This window comes from Pipra filicauda, unplaced genomic scaffold, assembly GCF_003945595.2.
Source record: "Pipra filicauda isolate LSUMZ 115617 unplaced genomic scaffold, ASM394559v2 scaffold135_size2527700_pilon, whole genome shotgun sequence".
Lineage (NCBI taxonomy): Eukaryota > Metazoa > Chordata > Aves > Passeriformes > Pipridae > Pipra > Pipra filicauda.
In genome coordinates, this window is record NW_024103829.1 from 2,228,698 (window position 1) to 2,247,345 (window position 18,648).

Below are 18,648 nucleotides of genomic sequence, written 5' to 3' on the forward strand. Positions count from 1 at the left end.
GATGTTTACCTCTTTTACCTAGAAACTGATTATGCACCACAAAAACAAACATTTTAATGCTGTGGAACTTAAATTTTGTTTGTTGAATACAGCTAATTAACCAGTACAGCTTAAATTCAGACAAAAGGCCAAATAGATTTCTCAAGGGGGGGGGGGGGGGGGGAAAAAAAAAAAAAAAAATCAAGAATCTCATAAGTACTCAATAATATGGAAAGTTGACCTAAGGAAAAAAAAATAAAATCTAGACTTAACTACCATGTTAGACAGTTATCTGTTAAAACAGAATATATACACTGTTCTTGCATGCTTTCCTTCTCCTACTAAAGGTAATTAGTGCCAAAATGGAATGATAAGCAACTTTAACTGCTAACCTGATGTTACTAACACTTTTTTAAAAAAATCCCATTTTCACAATTGATGAGTACTTCTGAAATGCCTATGAACAGTGAAATTCACATGAACTCTGAACACACCACCACTTAGAACTCTATGAAAACAGTCTCTAAAAAAGCCAATACAAACGTTTTCTCCATCTTCACTGTATATCATGCAAATTGATATACTTGGATTTTAGTCCATTTACATTTTGGGCATACCTTCCTTTCAGTTGAAGCACTAACATTAAATATTGGGAGATTTAAAAAAATGGAAACTTTTGTAACAAAGTCAGTTTAATTCTTAAAAAATGCTAGAACATGAAGATACAACTATACAACTCACCTTAAGAACTAGCATTCAATCAAGTCATTATGTTAGCTATAAGACAACCTTATATATATACACATGGTGAAAAAACCAAATAAATCACATTTTCAAATACAAAAATCAGATCTTTTATTTCTCTACATTAATGATGGACTGAAATATATCCCTTCTGGACCCAAGCTTGGTTACACCTGCAATGTACTTTCCCAATATGTTCAAGTTATGGTAAGACTTACTATTTTGAGCTAAGCAGTGCACAAACCTAGTGTGCCTGCTGGCTATGGAAGCAACATAGCTGTTTTCATACAGTGATACATCTGGAAACTGAACATCTTGAAGACAACCCTCTGCTACGTCTGGGTCAGCAAGGCTGTCCCTACAAAATGTATTATCACAGCTGACATCTCTAGGGCTCATGAAATCACTTAAAAGAATTACCTCCATTAGCAGTCAATGGAAAAAATATGTAAGTCCACATAATAAGAACTTCCAAATTATGGGAAAATAAAATCATACAGAAAAAAAGTATAGAAACTGGACAATGTACACTTCATTTCAACAAATACTTAGCAATTAAAGAGAAACTCCTTTAATTGAAATTTAATTGCTTGAAATTTAATTGTCTGAAACTCAGCTTAAAAAATGCTTTATACAGTATTGGAAAAGGAAAATCTACTGTCCTTTTTATAGAATACAAGCTACATTGTTGGGGTGGTGGTGGGTACCACCATTACAGCACAGAGAATTTGCTAGCTCCTTTATACAGAATCCAAGCCTCCAAATGCTGGTATTTCAGAAAAGAATCTCACCTTAACACTTACACCTAAAAAAGTATATACTGAGAATCAGTCATCACTATTAGAAGACTTCTTATCTTCTAAAATCCACTAAGATATGGATTAGTTCAGTTTACACAGCCAGAGTTTATATACTGTCAAAGACAATGCCATTGCCATCGAGGAAATACCCATTTCACATAATGAAGAAAACAGGTACATATGAGACCGAAAGGGAGTATCCTTTAGCTTTGTCCAAATAACAGGACCGTGACAGAAAGCTGCAAGTCTTTAAAACACAATCAAGATTCATCCTATACCTCTGAGTGGAGTCTGCTGACTTATAGTTGGCAAAAGACTATTAAATTGATGAAAATATTTTAGACTTAAAAAGTGGCAAACCAAGATATCCCTGTGTTAGTAGTTTCCAGAGTAGTCAGTGTTTAAAAGGAGTTCCATAAGTAGCTAAAACTTCTACTGAAACAGCACAAACTCCTCTTTCTGATAAATACAAAGAGACCTAAGTACATACAAAAGGTACTGCAGAAGAGAAATGCCTTGTAGTTGAGACACATATAGCCTGAAAGAACATCCTGAACCAGAAAGGAAGGAGATGCACTCTTAATGAGCACTGTACTCACACTCCAGGAAAGGCTCCAAGCACCAAATCCAAACCAAAAATACCTCACCCCACCCACCTCTACCAATAGCATCACAAACCTCTAAAAACATTGCTACCATCCAGCATTTTTTTCAAGATTAACTGTTCACATGTAAATTCGCAACTATGAATGTGTAACCTGAGCTCCTTCTTGTATAACAATAAAACAATGTGCAACAAACCCTCAAACCCTGTTCCTCTCAGGCAGACATCCTGAAAAACATGAGAAGGCCAGCCATACTGTTAGTGAATGTACATACAGACATTATCTCAAAGACCTCTATTTATGCTAAGAAAATTCTTTCAGTATTTATACATACATTCACATGGGACACCATGCCACACCACACACATGCCAAATCAAGGAGGATCGAGTATCATGGGACCCTTCTACAAATCTGAGTGTCATTCTTTATCTTGCCTGTGCCAGCAAACCCAAAACCAAAGCCTGAACAACGGAAGTATCAAAACTTCCGTAATCATACAATACTAGGAGTGTAATGATACCAAATAATTGCTAGGCCCCTGCCATTCCTCCCTCTCTGTTTTTATTAAAAAGTACCCTCCTCTTGGACTTTCACAAAGGGGAAAATGATTCTGATGAGTTGCTCATCAAGAATCAATCAAGAATTGCCAACAGCTTGTCAGCAGACAATGGACAGATTCATTTAGGAGCTGTAGTATTTAGGAGCACACAAACTAGAAGGCTAGTAAGCACATGCAGAAAACAAATAGAAAACAGCAATTTAAGAACAAACAAAAATCCCTTTCTCAATCAGACTGACACATAATCCAAAGAGAAAGGCACAGGCCTGAACTGACACAATGACGTCAACTCCATAGTGCAAACAGAGTCATCCATACAAGTTTCTCTATGGCCACTTATACTGTATTTTGGGGAAGGGGAAAAAAACCACCAATACAAAAACCCAAACCAACCCCCCCCCCCCAAAAAAAAACAACCCCCAAAAAACCAATAAAAACCCCACACCAAAGACAACTCCTAATAACCAAATATGCCCCATGGCTCTACATCAGCCACAGAAATTAAAAAAATGAGCCAATCAGAAATAATGAAACTCACGTTATCCAATACTAGTGAGAGTTCCAAAATAGTGGAATATTCCTAGTATTCCTAGACAACTACTATAATAGAAACGTTCAAAATATTCAGAAAGGGTCTCAACAACCGGGGTTATACTCACAGAGAATCTATAATCTGCTCAGGTCTCAAGGCAGCACTTTTTACTGAAGGCAAGGATAGGCAAACAAGGCCTAATACAGAAAATAGCAGAAATAGCCTGTGGAAGTCTTAAGGATCCACAATAGAGTACTATGACTGTCTGCCACAGACAGTAAAAAAGATTGTACAGGAAACGTCAATTAAATGGAGGTCTGCACCACAAAACACAATACTCTCCCAATTTCTTGAAAATAATGTCAAATCATCCTCTCTTTTTGCTCATAGCAATCAGAAGGATGAAGAGATGAAAACTGCTGAGAAAAGAACTGCAGACTAAGAGGTGAGACAAGAGACTGTTCCAATGGGAAAAAAAGTTAAAGGAGTTCAATAACTAATATTACAGAATTTTCTGATGCTGATGACACAATCAACCAAAACAGAGCTTTTCTGCAAAAGGACAGTAATGAATTCTATCTAGCCAACCTGGGCACATGACATTAGGATCTCTCATTTCACAACATGACTGGATGTTGAAAGAAGTGGTAATGGCAGCAAAGGTGATCTCAGAGGGCAAAAGCACTCTACAAAATTACCAAGTGTTGTAACACCCTGAATGAGTGATGCAGCTTTATGCAGGTAAGACTCAGATTTATCAGTAGGCTTCAAAGTTGAAGAACCTTCCTAGAATCACTACTTTCCTCAGGCTTCCCTCACCTAAATGAAGGGGTTTCTGATGCAATCAATGAAATTCACTGCTGCTCTTCACGTGTTCAGGGTTCAAGATGCCAGAAAATCCTTGTGAAAGAAGAGTCCCTTCAAAAGTGCTATATTGATAGGAACTATGCTTTGATGAGCTTCTCCTAAGGCCTTATAGACCATCAATCTGTGGAATGAAACTCCCCCACAGGAGGTGGTCAAAGCAGCCCTCTAAAAATCAGGAAGATATACTCTTTAGCTAATTCACACATGGTACCTATAAGACTGACAAGAACATAGTCTGGAAAACAGAAAATGATTTGACATTTTAATATTCTCATTTCCCAGTTCAGAAACTGAGCCCAGAGACTAAGAAGGTATTTTTGGAAACACAAGACTTCAAGCCACAACAAATATTGTATCTGCCCCTCATGCTGTCAAGCACTGCAGGTATCATTCAAGACCAGAAATATACCTCTTTCAGGATGAGGGTAGCTGGAAAGCATTTACCAAGGTCCAATAAAGAAAAATCTAATTAGAGTGGGAAAAAAAAAAAACATGGCAGAGAAGAGCAACACAACAAAACTACTGCCTTCTCTCCATAATCATGAAATACAGGGAAAATTTAGTCCCTACTCTCTCTCTTCCCAAAGCAGAAAAAACGAAAGACAAGATCTTTAGAAGGACATAACAGCTTAAGGCATAAAAAAACCAGGAAGCAATACTTACAAAATATACTCCAGCTCAAATAAGTATCTCCAAGTAACTGAAGGTCATGCGGTAAATATTTCTTGGGAGAAATGTGTCCCAAGTGCATCCTACAGATACATATCTGAATGAAATTAATTTCTTTTGAGAGAAGTGTCTTGAATACAAGAAGTTTCTGTGGCTAAAAAGTCTATGTAAAATCATTCCATTCTCAAAAATTATGTGCAGTTCTTTGACTGAAGGACCTGTTGCTGCACTTCCTGGGCTTTCTGATACAGCACTCCAGTACTCTTCTGTTTACCTGAATGCTACTTATCATTTTTGAGCACAAATTGTGCTCCTCAGGATTAAAGATGTCCAAAAATGCTTAATACAATAATAGCGGATAATAGCGCTGAAGTTAAGTACCTGATCTAGAGGTGTCCATTCTTCCATTCTGCATAGATTTTAGGGCAATGTAGCCTAGCAGAGATCTTTTGCATATCAGTGCAGAGTTACTCTGAAGCTGTAAGTCAAAACAACTGGAAAGATGACATCTTGAATGTACAGTCAAATCTCACTGGAATCTCTGCAGAGGTACTCAATCACCTATGGGCCAAGTAAGGTTCAACTGGCTAACTATAACAGAAACTCTCAATTAGACTAGTGATATTTTTAACTTGTGTTAAGATGACTATCATGCACTATGTATGAGTTTCAGTTAATCATCTACAGACGAGGCATTAATAACTGTTAATATCCATGATTTGGCAAGAATACTTTCAGTACACTTACACAAAGGCATCACTCTGAATTAGCCAGCTATTCAGACAAACACCAGCACTCTAATCTTTCCACGGTGTATCAAACTACTGATATTCAAATATTTAAGTTTGCTGCTTATCCTGAGACTACTCACCATTTACAATGAAAATGAGCTATTTTTTTATGCTGCAATATCTCCTTACACATACAGACATCTCCAGGACAAAACCTTCTTCATTAGGAGAAACAGCAGTTCAATGTGCTCTACTGTTGCACGTTATGAGTTCCTTCTCCACCCCTGGCTAAACTGCTGCATTACAGCTGCATTACACCTGAAGTTTGCAGTCTTCACCCTCACTTGCCAGTATAACGAACCTATAATGATCCAATCTGAGGGTGATGATGAAACATGTATCAGCGTAGGCACTATCTACTTTTACAGGAAATGAGCTTCTCACAAAACAAGTGGAGCAGGAATGCAATTTTTCACTAGTTGCTCATTCAAATAGCAAAAGACACCCCACAGGGCTAGAGGTTTCGTACTGTACATTCTTGTCAGTGTCACTATCTTCTCAGAACCTTCAAATGCATAGCATCTCTCCTTGGTACTTACATCACTTGAGTTTTTCAAATTGCTCTTTAACTTCCTTAATAAGTCTTCAATTTCTATTAAGGCCACATTCTGATTTCCTGTGAAGAGTGCCAGTGGAAAATTAAATTTCCCCATTACCTTCTATAGTCAAAATGGATGGAAAACAAATTGAAAACTTTTTTACTCTTATACCATGCTTTTAATTTTGAATTCCATGCAACTTAGGTGTAGCTGCCATATCCTCTTGCTTTTACTTTTACTATATTTCCAGACATATTTAAACTGAAGTCCTATCGTCTGACTGCTTCTTTCCTTTACGTACATTTGTTCTGGTGGCACTTCACATTTTATCACAGTAGCTCAAACATAAGAACTGTATTTATTTTACTCTAGGGTGAGGGCAATGGGGAAATCAAACCTTCCTTAAAATTTAGCTTCCTTCAATAACTGCAGTTGGTATCACTCTTAGCATTTTGTCTATTTATGTACAGATTGGTTAAAATATGAAACTATAAACGCAAGACCGTTTCAATTTGTCACTAAGGCTCTAAGGTCACTCTGACAATGACTGTACATGCAGAAGTTACTTATTCAATGAAGTTTAGTCATTCACACGTGAGCTACCACTAGTCAACAGGTACCCTAATCAAAACATGCAAAACTGGAGAAACAAATACATGCTTTTTCTTTTTTAATTATGACCAATACAGTATCCCACGAGCTAGTATCAGTTTGCCAGAAGTCAACAACAGCAAGAGATTCTTAGGCTCCTTTCATACTTTTACATACCTCACTCTTTAGTTATTTGTCATCTTTTAATAATATATTCCTAGAATTATACTGATAATTTTCAAATCACTACAGTCCATTCCACAGATGTCATGTTTCCATTAAGTCTTCTGATAATATATGTAAGACTCAAAAAATGAAGTCAAAAGACTTATCATTTGATGTCACATTTTGCATCAAAAATGCACTTTAAAAGCAGCAATAACATCTATGACTGAAAATGACCTTTCCAAAGATGAACCAAAATTGAATTACAACCTTCTGCAACAAACACATTTAGCAGTCAACTGTTTATTGAATATTTCAAATATGAATCTCAATGTCTAGAATTGATTTCTGCAGCATTTGTAGGTTCTGTACTACTACATCTAGCTTCTGTACTACTATTCTAAACCTACTTAAAACCTGCAAGGTGTATCCCACCCATACAAATTCTTACGTAGCACAGTGACATATCTGCATCTCCTTCTACTCTGAGGCACAATCTAATATTTGATATTCCTTCAATTCTGAAAAGGACATCCCTAATTTAAATTGTGCTCCAGATCTACAAGTATTTCCAGACTGCTTTTCAGGAGTAGATTATGCTAAAATAGATCACCATAATCAAGCTGCAAACCATCTTATCTCTTCTCTCTTCTTCTGTTTTCCTCAATAGCATGAAAACTTACACTCTGTTTTTTGAAAATGTCTCATTTTTTGAGATTCCCTGTCCTGACCAGCTCACAGTTTTTTACTTAATGCCCAGTATTTCATTTGGTGATAAGGACAAAAATTACCATCCTCCACCACTTAATGAAGTCTTTATTTCAATACAGTCCTTATTCTTTACAACAGAAAATTAAGTCCATTTTTGTCTTTCCTCTACTAAGAGATATTAATTGCTAACTTACCCTGAGGTGTGAGCTTTTCGCTTTTGTGAAATTCTCAGCTATTCTGTCATCTATGGGCAATAAGCACTTTCTATGCTGCCAAGCAAAACCTAACCAGCACATCAATTTTAATCAGCCTTCCTCAAACCCAGACTGCATGTGAAGGTTTGAAAACATAAATTAATTCCACTTATCTCTTGAAAGTTATCATAATAATAAAAATCTAGCCTTCACCTTTGGTTTGACTTTCCTATTGCCACAAATGTGAACATATCCCATTCAATTAATTAAAAACATCTGGTCTAGATGACATGCTGTTGATTTTTGTCATAATTTATCCATAGGCTCTCTCCTGCCATAATGAGTAAAACCAGTTACCTGTTCTTACCTCTGCTACAGGACAGGAGAATTTCCTATAAAACAAAAGCAAGATCCTGCTCATCCGTCACTGCTGCAAAGCTTCTTCACAGTCTGGTCACAGGCAAAACTGCACTCACTCTTCTGGGTATTTACGGTTATAACGGAGTCTAGATTATTTTTTTAGGATACTATAACTAAATACTTTCACAAACCTATAACTAATCCACAAAGCACATCTTTGTTTTGATGCTTAGAAGGTATCTAACAACAACCCAATGGCTTACTATATTTGCTGCTTAGAGTGAATTAATTATGCATCACTGTTAAATCCCACATTTTTATTTTCGGTTGACATTTTCACAATTGCAGTCTTGCATGTTATTTCATCTCTGTGCAGTCTTATTATAATATTTGTTCATACAGATGTATAAAATACTTTAGACACAGTATCTGTAAATAAACTATTGTGTGAAAACTGATTTCACACAGTGTAACAACATTATATAATAACTCCCAATTATTTTTTAATCTCAAAAAATTGACCCAACTGGTGGAGGTGTATGACATGTTATTCTGTTAGATTAACATTTTACAGTGCTTAGAGTACAGGACTATCTCCAGACTTAAAAGACAACTATACTTACTTGTTTTGCTTGCTGTGCGTTTACTGGATCACCAAACTGCAGTAAAGCTTGAAACTGGTTATTCTTTGTGAATGTGATTATCTTCAATACAGCACCAAATTTAGAGAATATCTGCCGAAAACATCACAGAGTTTTACACATGCGTTCCTCTCAATCATAGCTTAAGTTAAAATGAAATTTGACTTACCTGATGAAGAACATCCAGGGTTACTGGATAGTACATATTGTCAATAATTATTCTAAGTACTGGACTTTGCGCCGGAGTCACTGCACTCTCACTAACAGTGGTCCCACTAATGGGAGCATTTGTTGCCTGCACAGCCGTCACTGCTTGAAGAACAGCTTGGGCCCGCTTTAAAAAAAAAAAAAAAAAGACAGAAGAGAGATTAATATTTCAAGATAATAGCTTGAAATTAATTAGTAATATTAATATAGTTAACTCCAGAAACATAAAATACTCCACTTATTTAAAACTCAGAGCTACAGACATAACACAATGTAAGTGCAATGCAGTCTGACTCTGTGAGAAGAGACAACAAAAATGAAAACATCAATTAATCCTTATGTCACAGTAAGGAGGGGCTTCAAATGGCACCAATATCAGTCTTTCTAGTAGCAAGCTTATTGTTCTACTAGTAAGGATAAAGGAAGTGAGGATTTTGTAGGTTTCAAGACTCTTTATTTCCTTTAAAGGAAATAAAACTAAATAAACCCACAAACCAACAAACAAAAAAACCCAACCCTACAAAAACCAGAAGTATCTTATTTTTCAAAAGACTGTATCACAGTTAACATTTTACTGCCATTTTAATTATGTAGAAGGCTCTGAGAGAAAAGAAAAATGCTAAACTAAACTTCCAAACTTCTCAGTTTTAACACAATGAAATAATAACAAGACTGACAAATGTCAGAAAGTAGCATCCAAGAGGTAAACAAACTGGTGTCTGTTATCCACTCTCTTTTGTAAAAAGAAAAACAAAATCCTCTCCATGTGTGGGGATTTTTTGGTTTTTAAACACAAGCAGGATTTTAGAAATTCAAAGGTAACCACAGGATGATATCACATGAACACACATCTATGTAACTACTTCCACTGCCAAAGCTGACAGTATCAGAAAGATTAGATGTCTTTTTCTGAGAAAGAAAAAGTGCAGAAAAAAGGGTTCCATTTAATACTTTCATTACAGTAGCCTTATGAAGCAAAACAATACAAAACAAGAGAGACAAGTGAGCATGCCAGGTAAAAATAATAACCACCATATTTTAAAGGTATTAGAGCTACTACACATTTTCATGTCTCACAACTTACATGATACTCCTCATACTGAAACGAATCAATGAATAAGGAAAGTGGGGGGGAAGGAAAAAAAGAAGACCTAGTGAACACCAGTTGGGAAAACAAACTTTACCTCTACATTTAACATTAATTACTGTAACTCTGTGAAAACATCTTTTGATAACAACACTTCTTTTCCCTAACATATGAAACACACAACTTTCAAGCTGGCCAGATATTTGGCTGAGTTGCATAATTACTTCCTATTCTTCCTATAAGCACAGAAGCACATATGAGATAAAACACACTCTTAAAATGACTAGAAAAGTTTAGACTGTATAACCCAAGGAACTAAAACTTGTGAAGTCAAATTTAACATAAGACTAACTTGTCAGCACTGTCTATGCTTATACACTACATTTCATTCCGCTAGAATTAATGTGAATACATGAAGGAATAGAGGACTTAGCAGTGGTAAATGATGAGTATTTTGTCAAACAAGTTAAAAATAACAACAAAAATAACATTATATATAAATAGCCGATTTGAAGACATACAAGTAGCATGCAAAGTTTTTTTTTTTATTTTTGCAAAACTTAAATTAATTTTCAGAGATCAGATATACCACTGAAAGTATAACATTTATTTCTAAATGTTGCAATGTCTATGCAGAAGGACTAAACCCATGCATTTATGACAGGAGGATGATTAAAGAGATCTACAGTTACAGAGGTCATTCTATTCTCAATTCTCCTGAGTCTAGAAACTGCACAAAATAAAGTAAGAGATATTTGTTTTATATCTGAGTTTAAATGCTCCTCTTGGTGTTTTGATGTCTCACAGGAAAAGGATTTTCATAGAATTACAAACTGAAATGAAAACTTCAATGGTCTCTTTTGAATCTGTTTATTCAGAACCAACTCATTCTGAGCATACAAGTAAAAATAATCTCCAAAGCTACTATTACTGAGAAGTTCAGAAAAGCTCAGTTCAGTGGAACCTCTCCAGCCAAGGCTTGGCTGTCTAAAGTATTCCTTGGTTAAACAGGTTTTTTTAATATCTTCTTTATAAATAACATACTTGCACCTTCCTCCAGTTTTTTTATCCTATCTTTCCAGTTACACATACTAACATTCTGACTTCTTCACATCTTCCTGCTTGAACATCCAGAAAAAGATAACTTCAAAATGAATCTGAGCTGATGAGAAAGCCTTCAAATATAGATTAAAAATTTTAAGTTTTGAGTATCCAAAAGAACACCAGATTACACAAGTAATACCTGCACCATCTTTATCTTTTCTTACAGAAAAAAGAATATCCAACCATCTTATACTTTATAGAATGCCTCATGAGATACTAGAATACTTACTGCCAATTACGTATTTATATCATTTAGTTCTAAATTAAACTTAGTTTTAAGTTCCCAAAGACTTGGAATATATGTTAAGACTGGATATTAATATGTATGGTGGCATAAAAGCTGCTGAACAGTCAGCACATCCTATAGGTTGGAAAGGTGAATATGTGAAGTACGAAACCAGTGTCAGGAGAGAAACCAGAGGACAACGTAAGAACGTTGCTTAGGGAATATGTCCATCCACTGTATGTGCAGACAGAATTCATCCTCTACTCCACTTTTTCAAAAGTAAATGAAAGTATTTATTTTTCTTTTTAACTGACAATTGCTGGGTTGGGGAGTCTCGATTTTTAAAAAGCACTTTTAGCAGATAATCAAAAGATTCTAAGGAACAAGAATGTTTAGAAAGATCAACAGGAAAATCAACACTGTACTTGATGTGAAACAAAAGGTTTTTCAACAGATTACCCTGAAATTGTTTTCAAAGGCAACAGCTATAACTGTACTATTTATGTGTCCTAAGAGAAGACACAATTAACAGAAACTGTAACTTGGCACTTACACTGTTTTTGTATCATCAAAAAGGCAACACAAAAAATTAATCTTAAAATAACTATCTGATTTGTGGTAAGTTGAGTGCCTTTTATCCCTCTATAGTTTGTACGAAATGGTCACTATCTTACTTTTTCTAATTCTTATGTTCTACTAAAAACAGACATATGTATCTATATTTATTGTGAAGTAGGTCCTGTAGAGGCAAGAGTAAACTGTTTTTTGTTATTAAGTACATATGTCTCTAGAGCAATCATTATGGTATTCTTCTCCAGGAACAGCAGATCACATGAACTGAGGTTACCAGCGCTACTGGAGTGATCATTAAAAGCACTGGAATGTAGGCATTGGCATTAACCATTACCACTGGGGAAATTCAAATCAGCATTGCAATCTCAGGTGTCAGAATTAAAAAGTTAATTTTATTATCCTACAGTCTCTAAACTAAGACAATAACTTTAAAGTTATTTAAAGGTAAAACACCCCTCAGAATATTTTTACTTCAAGGGAAAATTAAGAAAATTCATCATAATGGAAAGATCACAGAGAAAGCAGAACCCCTCCAAGTGTCACAAAATGGAATGCTCATAGTAAAGACTACAGTAGCGTTAGAATGTCAGCAAAACCAAACAATTTAAACATATGTCACATGAGCCAAGAACACATGCCATGCCTCATCCTCTACGGTGTGTGTTTTTTTCTAATACTATTGAACAGTAGATGTACCTGGTTAAGTGTGTTATCAGTCTTTAGTTCTTTATGATTGGAATATTGGATATAAATAGGTTGGTTACGAAGATGAGGTGTCACAGCAGAGTAGTAATTAACCATAGTGATAGCTGCCTCTTCTGTAGCAAGTTCCAAAAATGCCTGTAATGAAAACAGTTAACTTTCAGTATTTACAAATCAGATAATCTTCATATTAGCAGCATATTAAAAAAACACTGGGTTTGATAACACATTTTAACAAATATCAGTCTTCAGAAAATGTTATTCTCTATATACTAATGTTATTTCCTAAGCTACTTGATCTCCAAAAATTCATCTGTGAAGACACAGGAATAAGTCCTTATCTTACAGCTAACTTTCTGCTTTAGTTAGCTGCCAACCATTTCCCGATTCACCCCAAAATTTACTAAAAGGTGGTGTAAGTTCATTAAAAAACTGAAAGGAACAAAAGCTCTTTTTTTCTTTACTCCTTACTGTTATATGACTTATTTCAACAACATTTTAACAATACATTTTGAAATCAGACATATTAAAAGCAACGAATTACCTGATTTTTCCCTTTCAGCATCAGGATGTTGGTTACTTTACCAAAGGGTAAACCTAAAGCAATAACTTCTGTTTCTGTCACTTCCCCAGGCAATTTCCTGATATGAAGAACACGAGAAGGAGCCCCATCCATTTTATCATCACCTTTGAATTTCTTGTTGTCATTACCATTAGCTGAAAGACATATTCAGACTGTATTTGAAAAGTTTACTGATATTATTAGTTATTTATTAAAAAATGCTTTCAATCATAAACATGAAGTTATAAGTAAGCCAGCTCTTTATTTGGTCTAAATAAAATTCAAGGGGTCAGAACAAATTCTGCAGAGATAAACGTTAGTGTCATGAAAGGTGGACTGTGTGAGACTAACTTAGTAGCCCTCTGTAATAACTCATTTTCCAAATAAGACAAAAACCACAGCAAAACCTTCACTTTAACTGAAGCAACTCATATAAAACCACGTAAGAATATTAATCATGACTCAAAAGGGCTCACATAAGAACTCTAAAGTACACTAAAAAAGACCAATTAGTGGTTTAACCAGAATTTTTTTGAAAGACAAAAAATGGTGGTGAATAGCTGACAGAAGATAGGCTAAAGTGAAGTTTTTTTAAGAATGTTTGCACTAAGGACCTGGATAGAAAAAGTAGAAAAGTATCAAAGCAAGACAGTAAGCCATTATTAACACTGGGAAGGATCACACTGTAGAAAGTTGATGACCCAGAGGACTGACATCCCAAAATCTGATGAAATCCACAATTTAAGGACAAACTAGAAAAATGTCCATTAAGAACTACTAGCTTGCTCACAGAAAAAGAAAAACCAATGAACCTGATGCTGCCATCACAGATGGGGGTAGAGGAAGAATCAGGGAAGTATTAATACCAGTGTACAAAGCACCAGACACATTATTTGGAATACTGTCCAGAATTCTTGCATAGAATTCCAGCAAAATTCCACCTTGAGTTCCTTTTTCTTGAACATATCTAATACCTAGCTAACCAGTTGGATGGAAGAAGTCTTGCTTTTGAATGCAGGTCAGAAAAAAATTATTTGCTTTGCTTAAAAACCATGCTAGTGGAGCAAGCATCAGAGAGGCAAGAGGTAAAGAAGATCAGTGTCATAAGATATATAGATATTAATGAATTAATCAATGCTGAAAATCAGCCACATTCAGATATGAGCAAAGCAAGTGCAAAGACTTCCTTTTCTCTACTTTTGGACATAAAAAATGCAATATATTTAGATTTATCTAAATATAAAAGTCAAGATACTCTCTTAGTTAAAAATATTATGCCTTAGAGGCAAGGTCATGCTTTAATTCCACATCCCCACTCTGTATCACTACCCCCTCACCCCCAAAAAAAAATTTCCACAACTGAGCTTTCTAAAAAGTTCTTGCACTACAGAACACTAAGCATTTTCCAACTTACTACAGCAGAAGAAAAACAACAAAAACCCAGCGACATTTGAAACTGGTAGAAATTCAGCTAGAGGTATCTCCAACTGACAGTGCTAGAAGGGCTCAAATCCATGCAATAGTATGTATTTTATTTTGGTCTGCTGCACAGAAAGACAAATTTGATGGAACATAGGAGAGTAAAATTTAAAAAATACACACTGAACTAGGATCTCAAGTCTATCCTTAGTCTGCATAATGCTCTAACTTGTATCATTTTGGAAAACATGGTGAGATTGAGCTTCCAAGTAGCCAGGTTTTAACTCTTCAAAATTATACAATACGATGCTTTGTCTCAAAGGGACAGGCAGTCAAAGTTTATGAAAATTACTTCTATTTTTCACCTGAGGCTCATCATGCAACAGTCCTCCCTAGTCATCAATTTCAATTTCTATTAAAAAAAAAAAAAAAAAAGGAAGAAACAAGGTGAAGTGGGATAGGCTGGACAATGCACTGCCAACAAACTTGCAAAAAGTAAAAGAATTACAGTGATACTAAAACCGCATGTCCAATGCCCTTCATACTTAAGCTTTCTCATAATTTCAATTCATTACAAGTTTCAAAAATTAAATATGAAACATTAACAATGAGAAATGAGAAAATGAAAATAAAGTTTTTTAAATGAAAGCATTTTCTGAAACTGATTAAGAAACCTCTGGTTTTATTACACCACCAGAAAAATATACACCGTGAATGCTCAGATCACTGCTTAGAGAGCTGTTTTGTCTTTTGTGCGGTTTTAAACATACAACCTTGACATATTAACTTTTCCACAGCAAGAATAATTCCAAGAATTATTTTTTAAAAGAAAGCTTTTATTTGAATTAGGTTTTAGGTAGTCCCAGCATTTTTAGTAAAAGTATCACTGGTCAGTATATAAAGACTCATATATATGCATATGAAATGTTCCTTTAAGAATTATTTAACACAATGATTTAATAATTATTGTATTATCCAAATAGATTGATTTTCCATCTATTAGCATTGCTATCCAATATTGGCATTTTACACAGTTATTCAACTTTTGTTGCAGTAGGTTTAAAGTTTAAAATAAATATTTTGTTGTACTAAATATATATTTTTTTTCCTAAAGAGCAGTTAACAACTTTAATTTAACTCATGTATACAAATCTCACACAATTTTATCTTTTAAACTCTCTTAAACATCTACTAAACTATTCTTTAAACTTTTTTTACTTACTGTAAAAAAAAAAAAAGCTATGTAGAGAAGTGCCTACGCAAAAGCGTCTATATGAAAAAGTACATAAATATCTTAAAGTAGTATATACAAAAAGATACAGAATTAGGCACTAAGGAATGTATGGCAATGAGATAAATGGGGTGTGGAAGGGAAAGGATGGGAGGACTGGCAACAAGCATTCTCTGTGCCATGTAATTGCCCAAAGACAATTTTCAGCAGTTGGGCAAGTAACCATGACAAAAGCTCGTTATTACTTTTTGACAGGGGCATATCTTGTACAATGAAAGCTGAACATGTGGGAAAAAAATGAAGCCCACCATCTTAAAGTAAAATTTATGCCAAATTTAACAGTGGATTTTGGAAGTCGGAAGAAATTAACACATCAGTTGTTGAAAGCAAAGAGAACATATACTTCTTCTACTTTTGATCATTCAGCATAGCCTAACACTAATTTACCGTTTCAGTAATGACAGTAATAAAGTGTCATATACTAAATACACATGCACATACACAAGTGAATTTTTCAAAACATTCGTGGAACAAATTAAATTTAGTTTTTAGAAGAGTTATTGAGAGTTTCTGGCACTGTATGAAACCCTTCTCCTTAACTGTAGTCTCTGATTTATCATTATAAATGGTAATTCTCAGCTGAAGACACGTCATTAAATTGCACTTGGGAACAGAAAACCAGGTTTCCAACATGGGAACTCAACTTGTATAGAGCCGCTGAAAGGTGAACTCAACTACTGTTGAAACAAAAATTTCATTCTCTAACAGTTGTATTGGCATAATCAGCATCCATAAAGGTCAAAAAGTAAGTCAAGAGGAACAAGGTACTTGAGGAATAACATGGTCTTTTGGTAGAAATGGAGTCTATGGCTAAGCAAGCAACCCAAAAGACCCTTCCCTATACAGCAGTTAAAACAAAATTGCTGAAAACTATGGGGAGGTCAAGGGATATTGTTAGGGGAAACCTCAAAAGCTGACTAATAACTACAGCTGAGAAACTGCTATTAAACTGGAAGTTTACTGGCAAGTAGTTATTTCATCATGTAGTTTGGCTTTCATCAGACTTGAATACCCTGATGCAAATCAAGCATCTTGTGCTAACATTTTAACAAATATAAAGATGCACTGAAAAGGACCATGCTACAACATTTGGGGGAAAAAAGTTTTCAAAAAATCACAGTGGGAATGGCTAAAACACAGTGTTAGTATTAGTTCATTTACTAATCAAGTTACAGTCTTAAATATATAGTTAAAAAAATATAATCAAAAAATCAGAACCATAACCCTGAATCATAGAAACATTTTGGTTAGAGAAGACCTTTAAGATCGAGTCCAACCACTAATCCTGCACTGCCAAGTTGCATTGAAGCATGTCCCCAAGCACCATATCTACAAATCTTTTAAATACCTTCAGGGATGGTTATATTCAATTCAGACTACCAAAATCCCCCATGTTCTGTAACAACCTTTGTACTCATCAAGTCCTCTTCAGCTCTCCACTAAGGAGAAGAAAAATTAGTTTTCAGGTGACATCAGATGTGTACTTCTACACAAAATCTTATCTCTACTAACGGCATTCAAAGCATTATTTTCCCATATAAATAGGATACTACAGTTTAAATATAATTGATATATAAGCCACATCCCTGCTGCACAGTTCTTTCAACTCAGTATAAATCAACTCGTTGAAACTGAATGCTTACGAGCTGACAAAGCCTATAAATGGCTACAATCTGAGCAACTTGGGTCCTAATTTTCAGTTAGAAACTTCTATTTTATTAAACACAGAAAAACCTATATAAAAAAGCAACAGAATGAACTGCAATATACACAAGGCATATTTTAAGTCCAAGTCATTCATTCAAGCTATGAAGATTCAATGCTCCCAAGCAGTTTTTGCAGAAAAACTGATCTTCAAGTTCAGCATCGCTGCTAGCAAAGACTGAACAGTTTACTTCCTGATGACAACTATTTTTGAAAAAATATTTTTCATAAAATTTCATCCTAGAGGACTTTCTCTGCACAAATTTTTTTTTATTTGTTGAGAAATACACAAATAACATCTAAGAGTTCTGACATCTTTATTTTAGGTACTTTATTTTAGGCCTTCCTGGAACACTTATTTTGTTGTCCAGTACAATGAGTTTGTATGTAGTAGAGGCAAGAAGCTTACTAACAGCAGTATTCATTACTGATGCTAATGTAGAAAGTACTTCTTGTTTCACCTTGGCTAAATATGCGAAATTTAATGTTATCAGCAAGTGGAACAACATAGGACACATATTAAGATAGGAAATAAGTAACTAAGAGAAAGGCAGTGGAATTATGAAGACATCTAGTTTACAGTTGTGGATTATGACCACACAAAAATATTAAATGTTGCACTGGCTACCGAACACAATCATCTGCCTCAAACAACCAGCTATGGAAACTGTAGATAATTACAAATTGAGAGGGTATAACAGAGATCATGTGGTTTCATTTCTGGAAGGTTCTTTCCTTAAATATATGTACCCGGCCCTGATGTAAGTGACAGAATGTAAGAAAAGGAGACCTGTTGTCTGATCCAGTGACAAACTTCTCCACAAGTGCCAACAGGTTCCCAAAACCAAAAAAATAGGATCTTTGTTTTAATACACAAATCTTCAAAAGCTCAAATTAAAGATAAAATCTGGAATTTAAAATGCTTGAAAGAAAAAAAAGGAGATACTTTGCCCAAAAATAAGGTAGAGACACATAGAATATGAACTTGTCTGAAGTCTGCATTTGTTAATCTTAAAATTAGAGAT

The 18,648-nt window shown here is 34.9% G+C and overlaps 1 protein-coding gene across 11 annotated transcripts in view; it reads right to left on the reverse strand.

Annotated features, from left to right (window-relative positions):
• Positions 1–18,648, reverse strand: part of PTBP2 (polypyrimidine tract binding protein 2) — a 49,453-nt gene that overhangs the window by 10,812 nt on the left and 19,993 nt on the right. For 4 of the 11 annotated variants that reach the window (XM_027740786.2, XM_027740784.2, XM_027740788.2 and 1 more), the window contains exons 4-7: positions 13,192–13,364; positions 12,642–12,785; positions 8,918–9,082; positions 8,731–8,841 (exon numbers count right to left, since the gene is read on the reverse strand). In XM_027740786.2, coding sequence (XP_027596587.1) covers positions 8,731–8,841; positions 8,918–9,082; positions 12,642–12,785; positions 13,192–13,364 — 593 coding nt within the window. Of the gene's footprint in view, positions 1–6,086; positions 6,164–8,114; positions 8,140–8,730; positions 8,842–8,917; positions 9,083–10,039; positions 10,055–12,641; positions 12,786–13,191; positions 13,365–18,648 lie in introns of all 11 variants that reach the window. The other 7 variants (XM_039378358.1, XM_039378357.1, XM_039378356.1 and 4 more) reach the window with 3 other exon arrangements.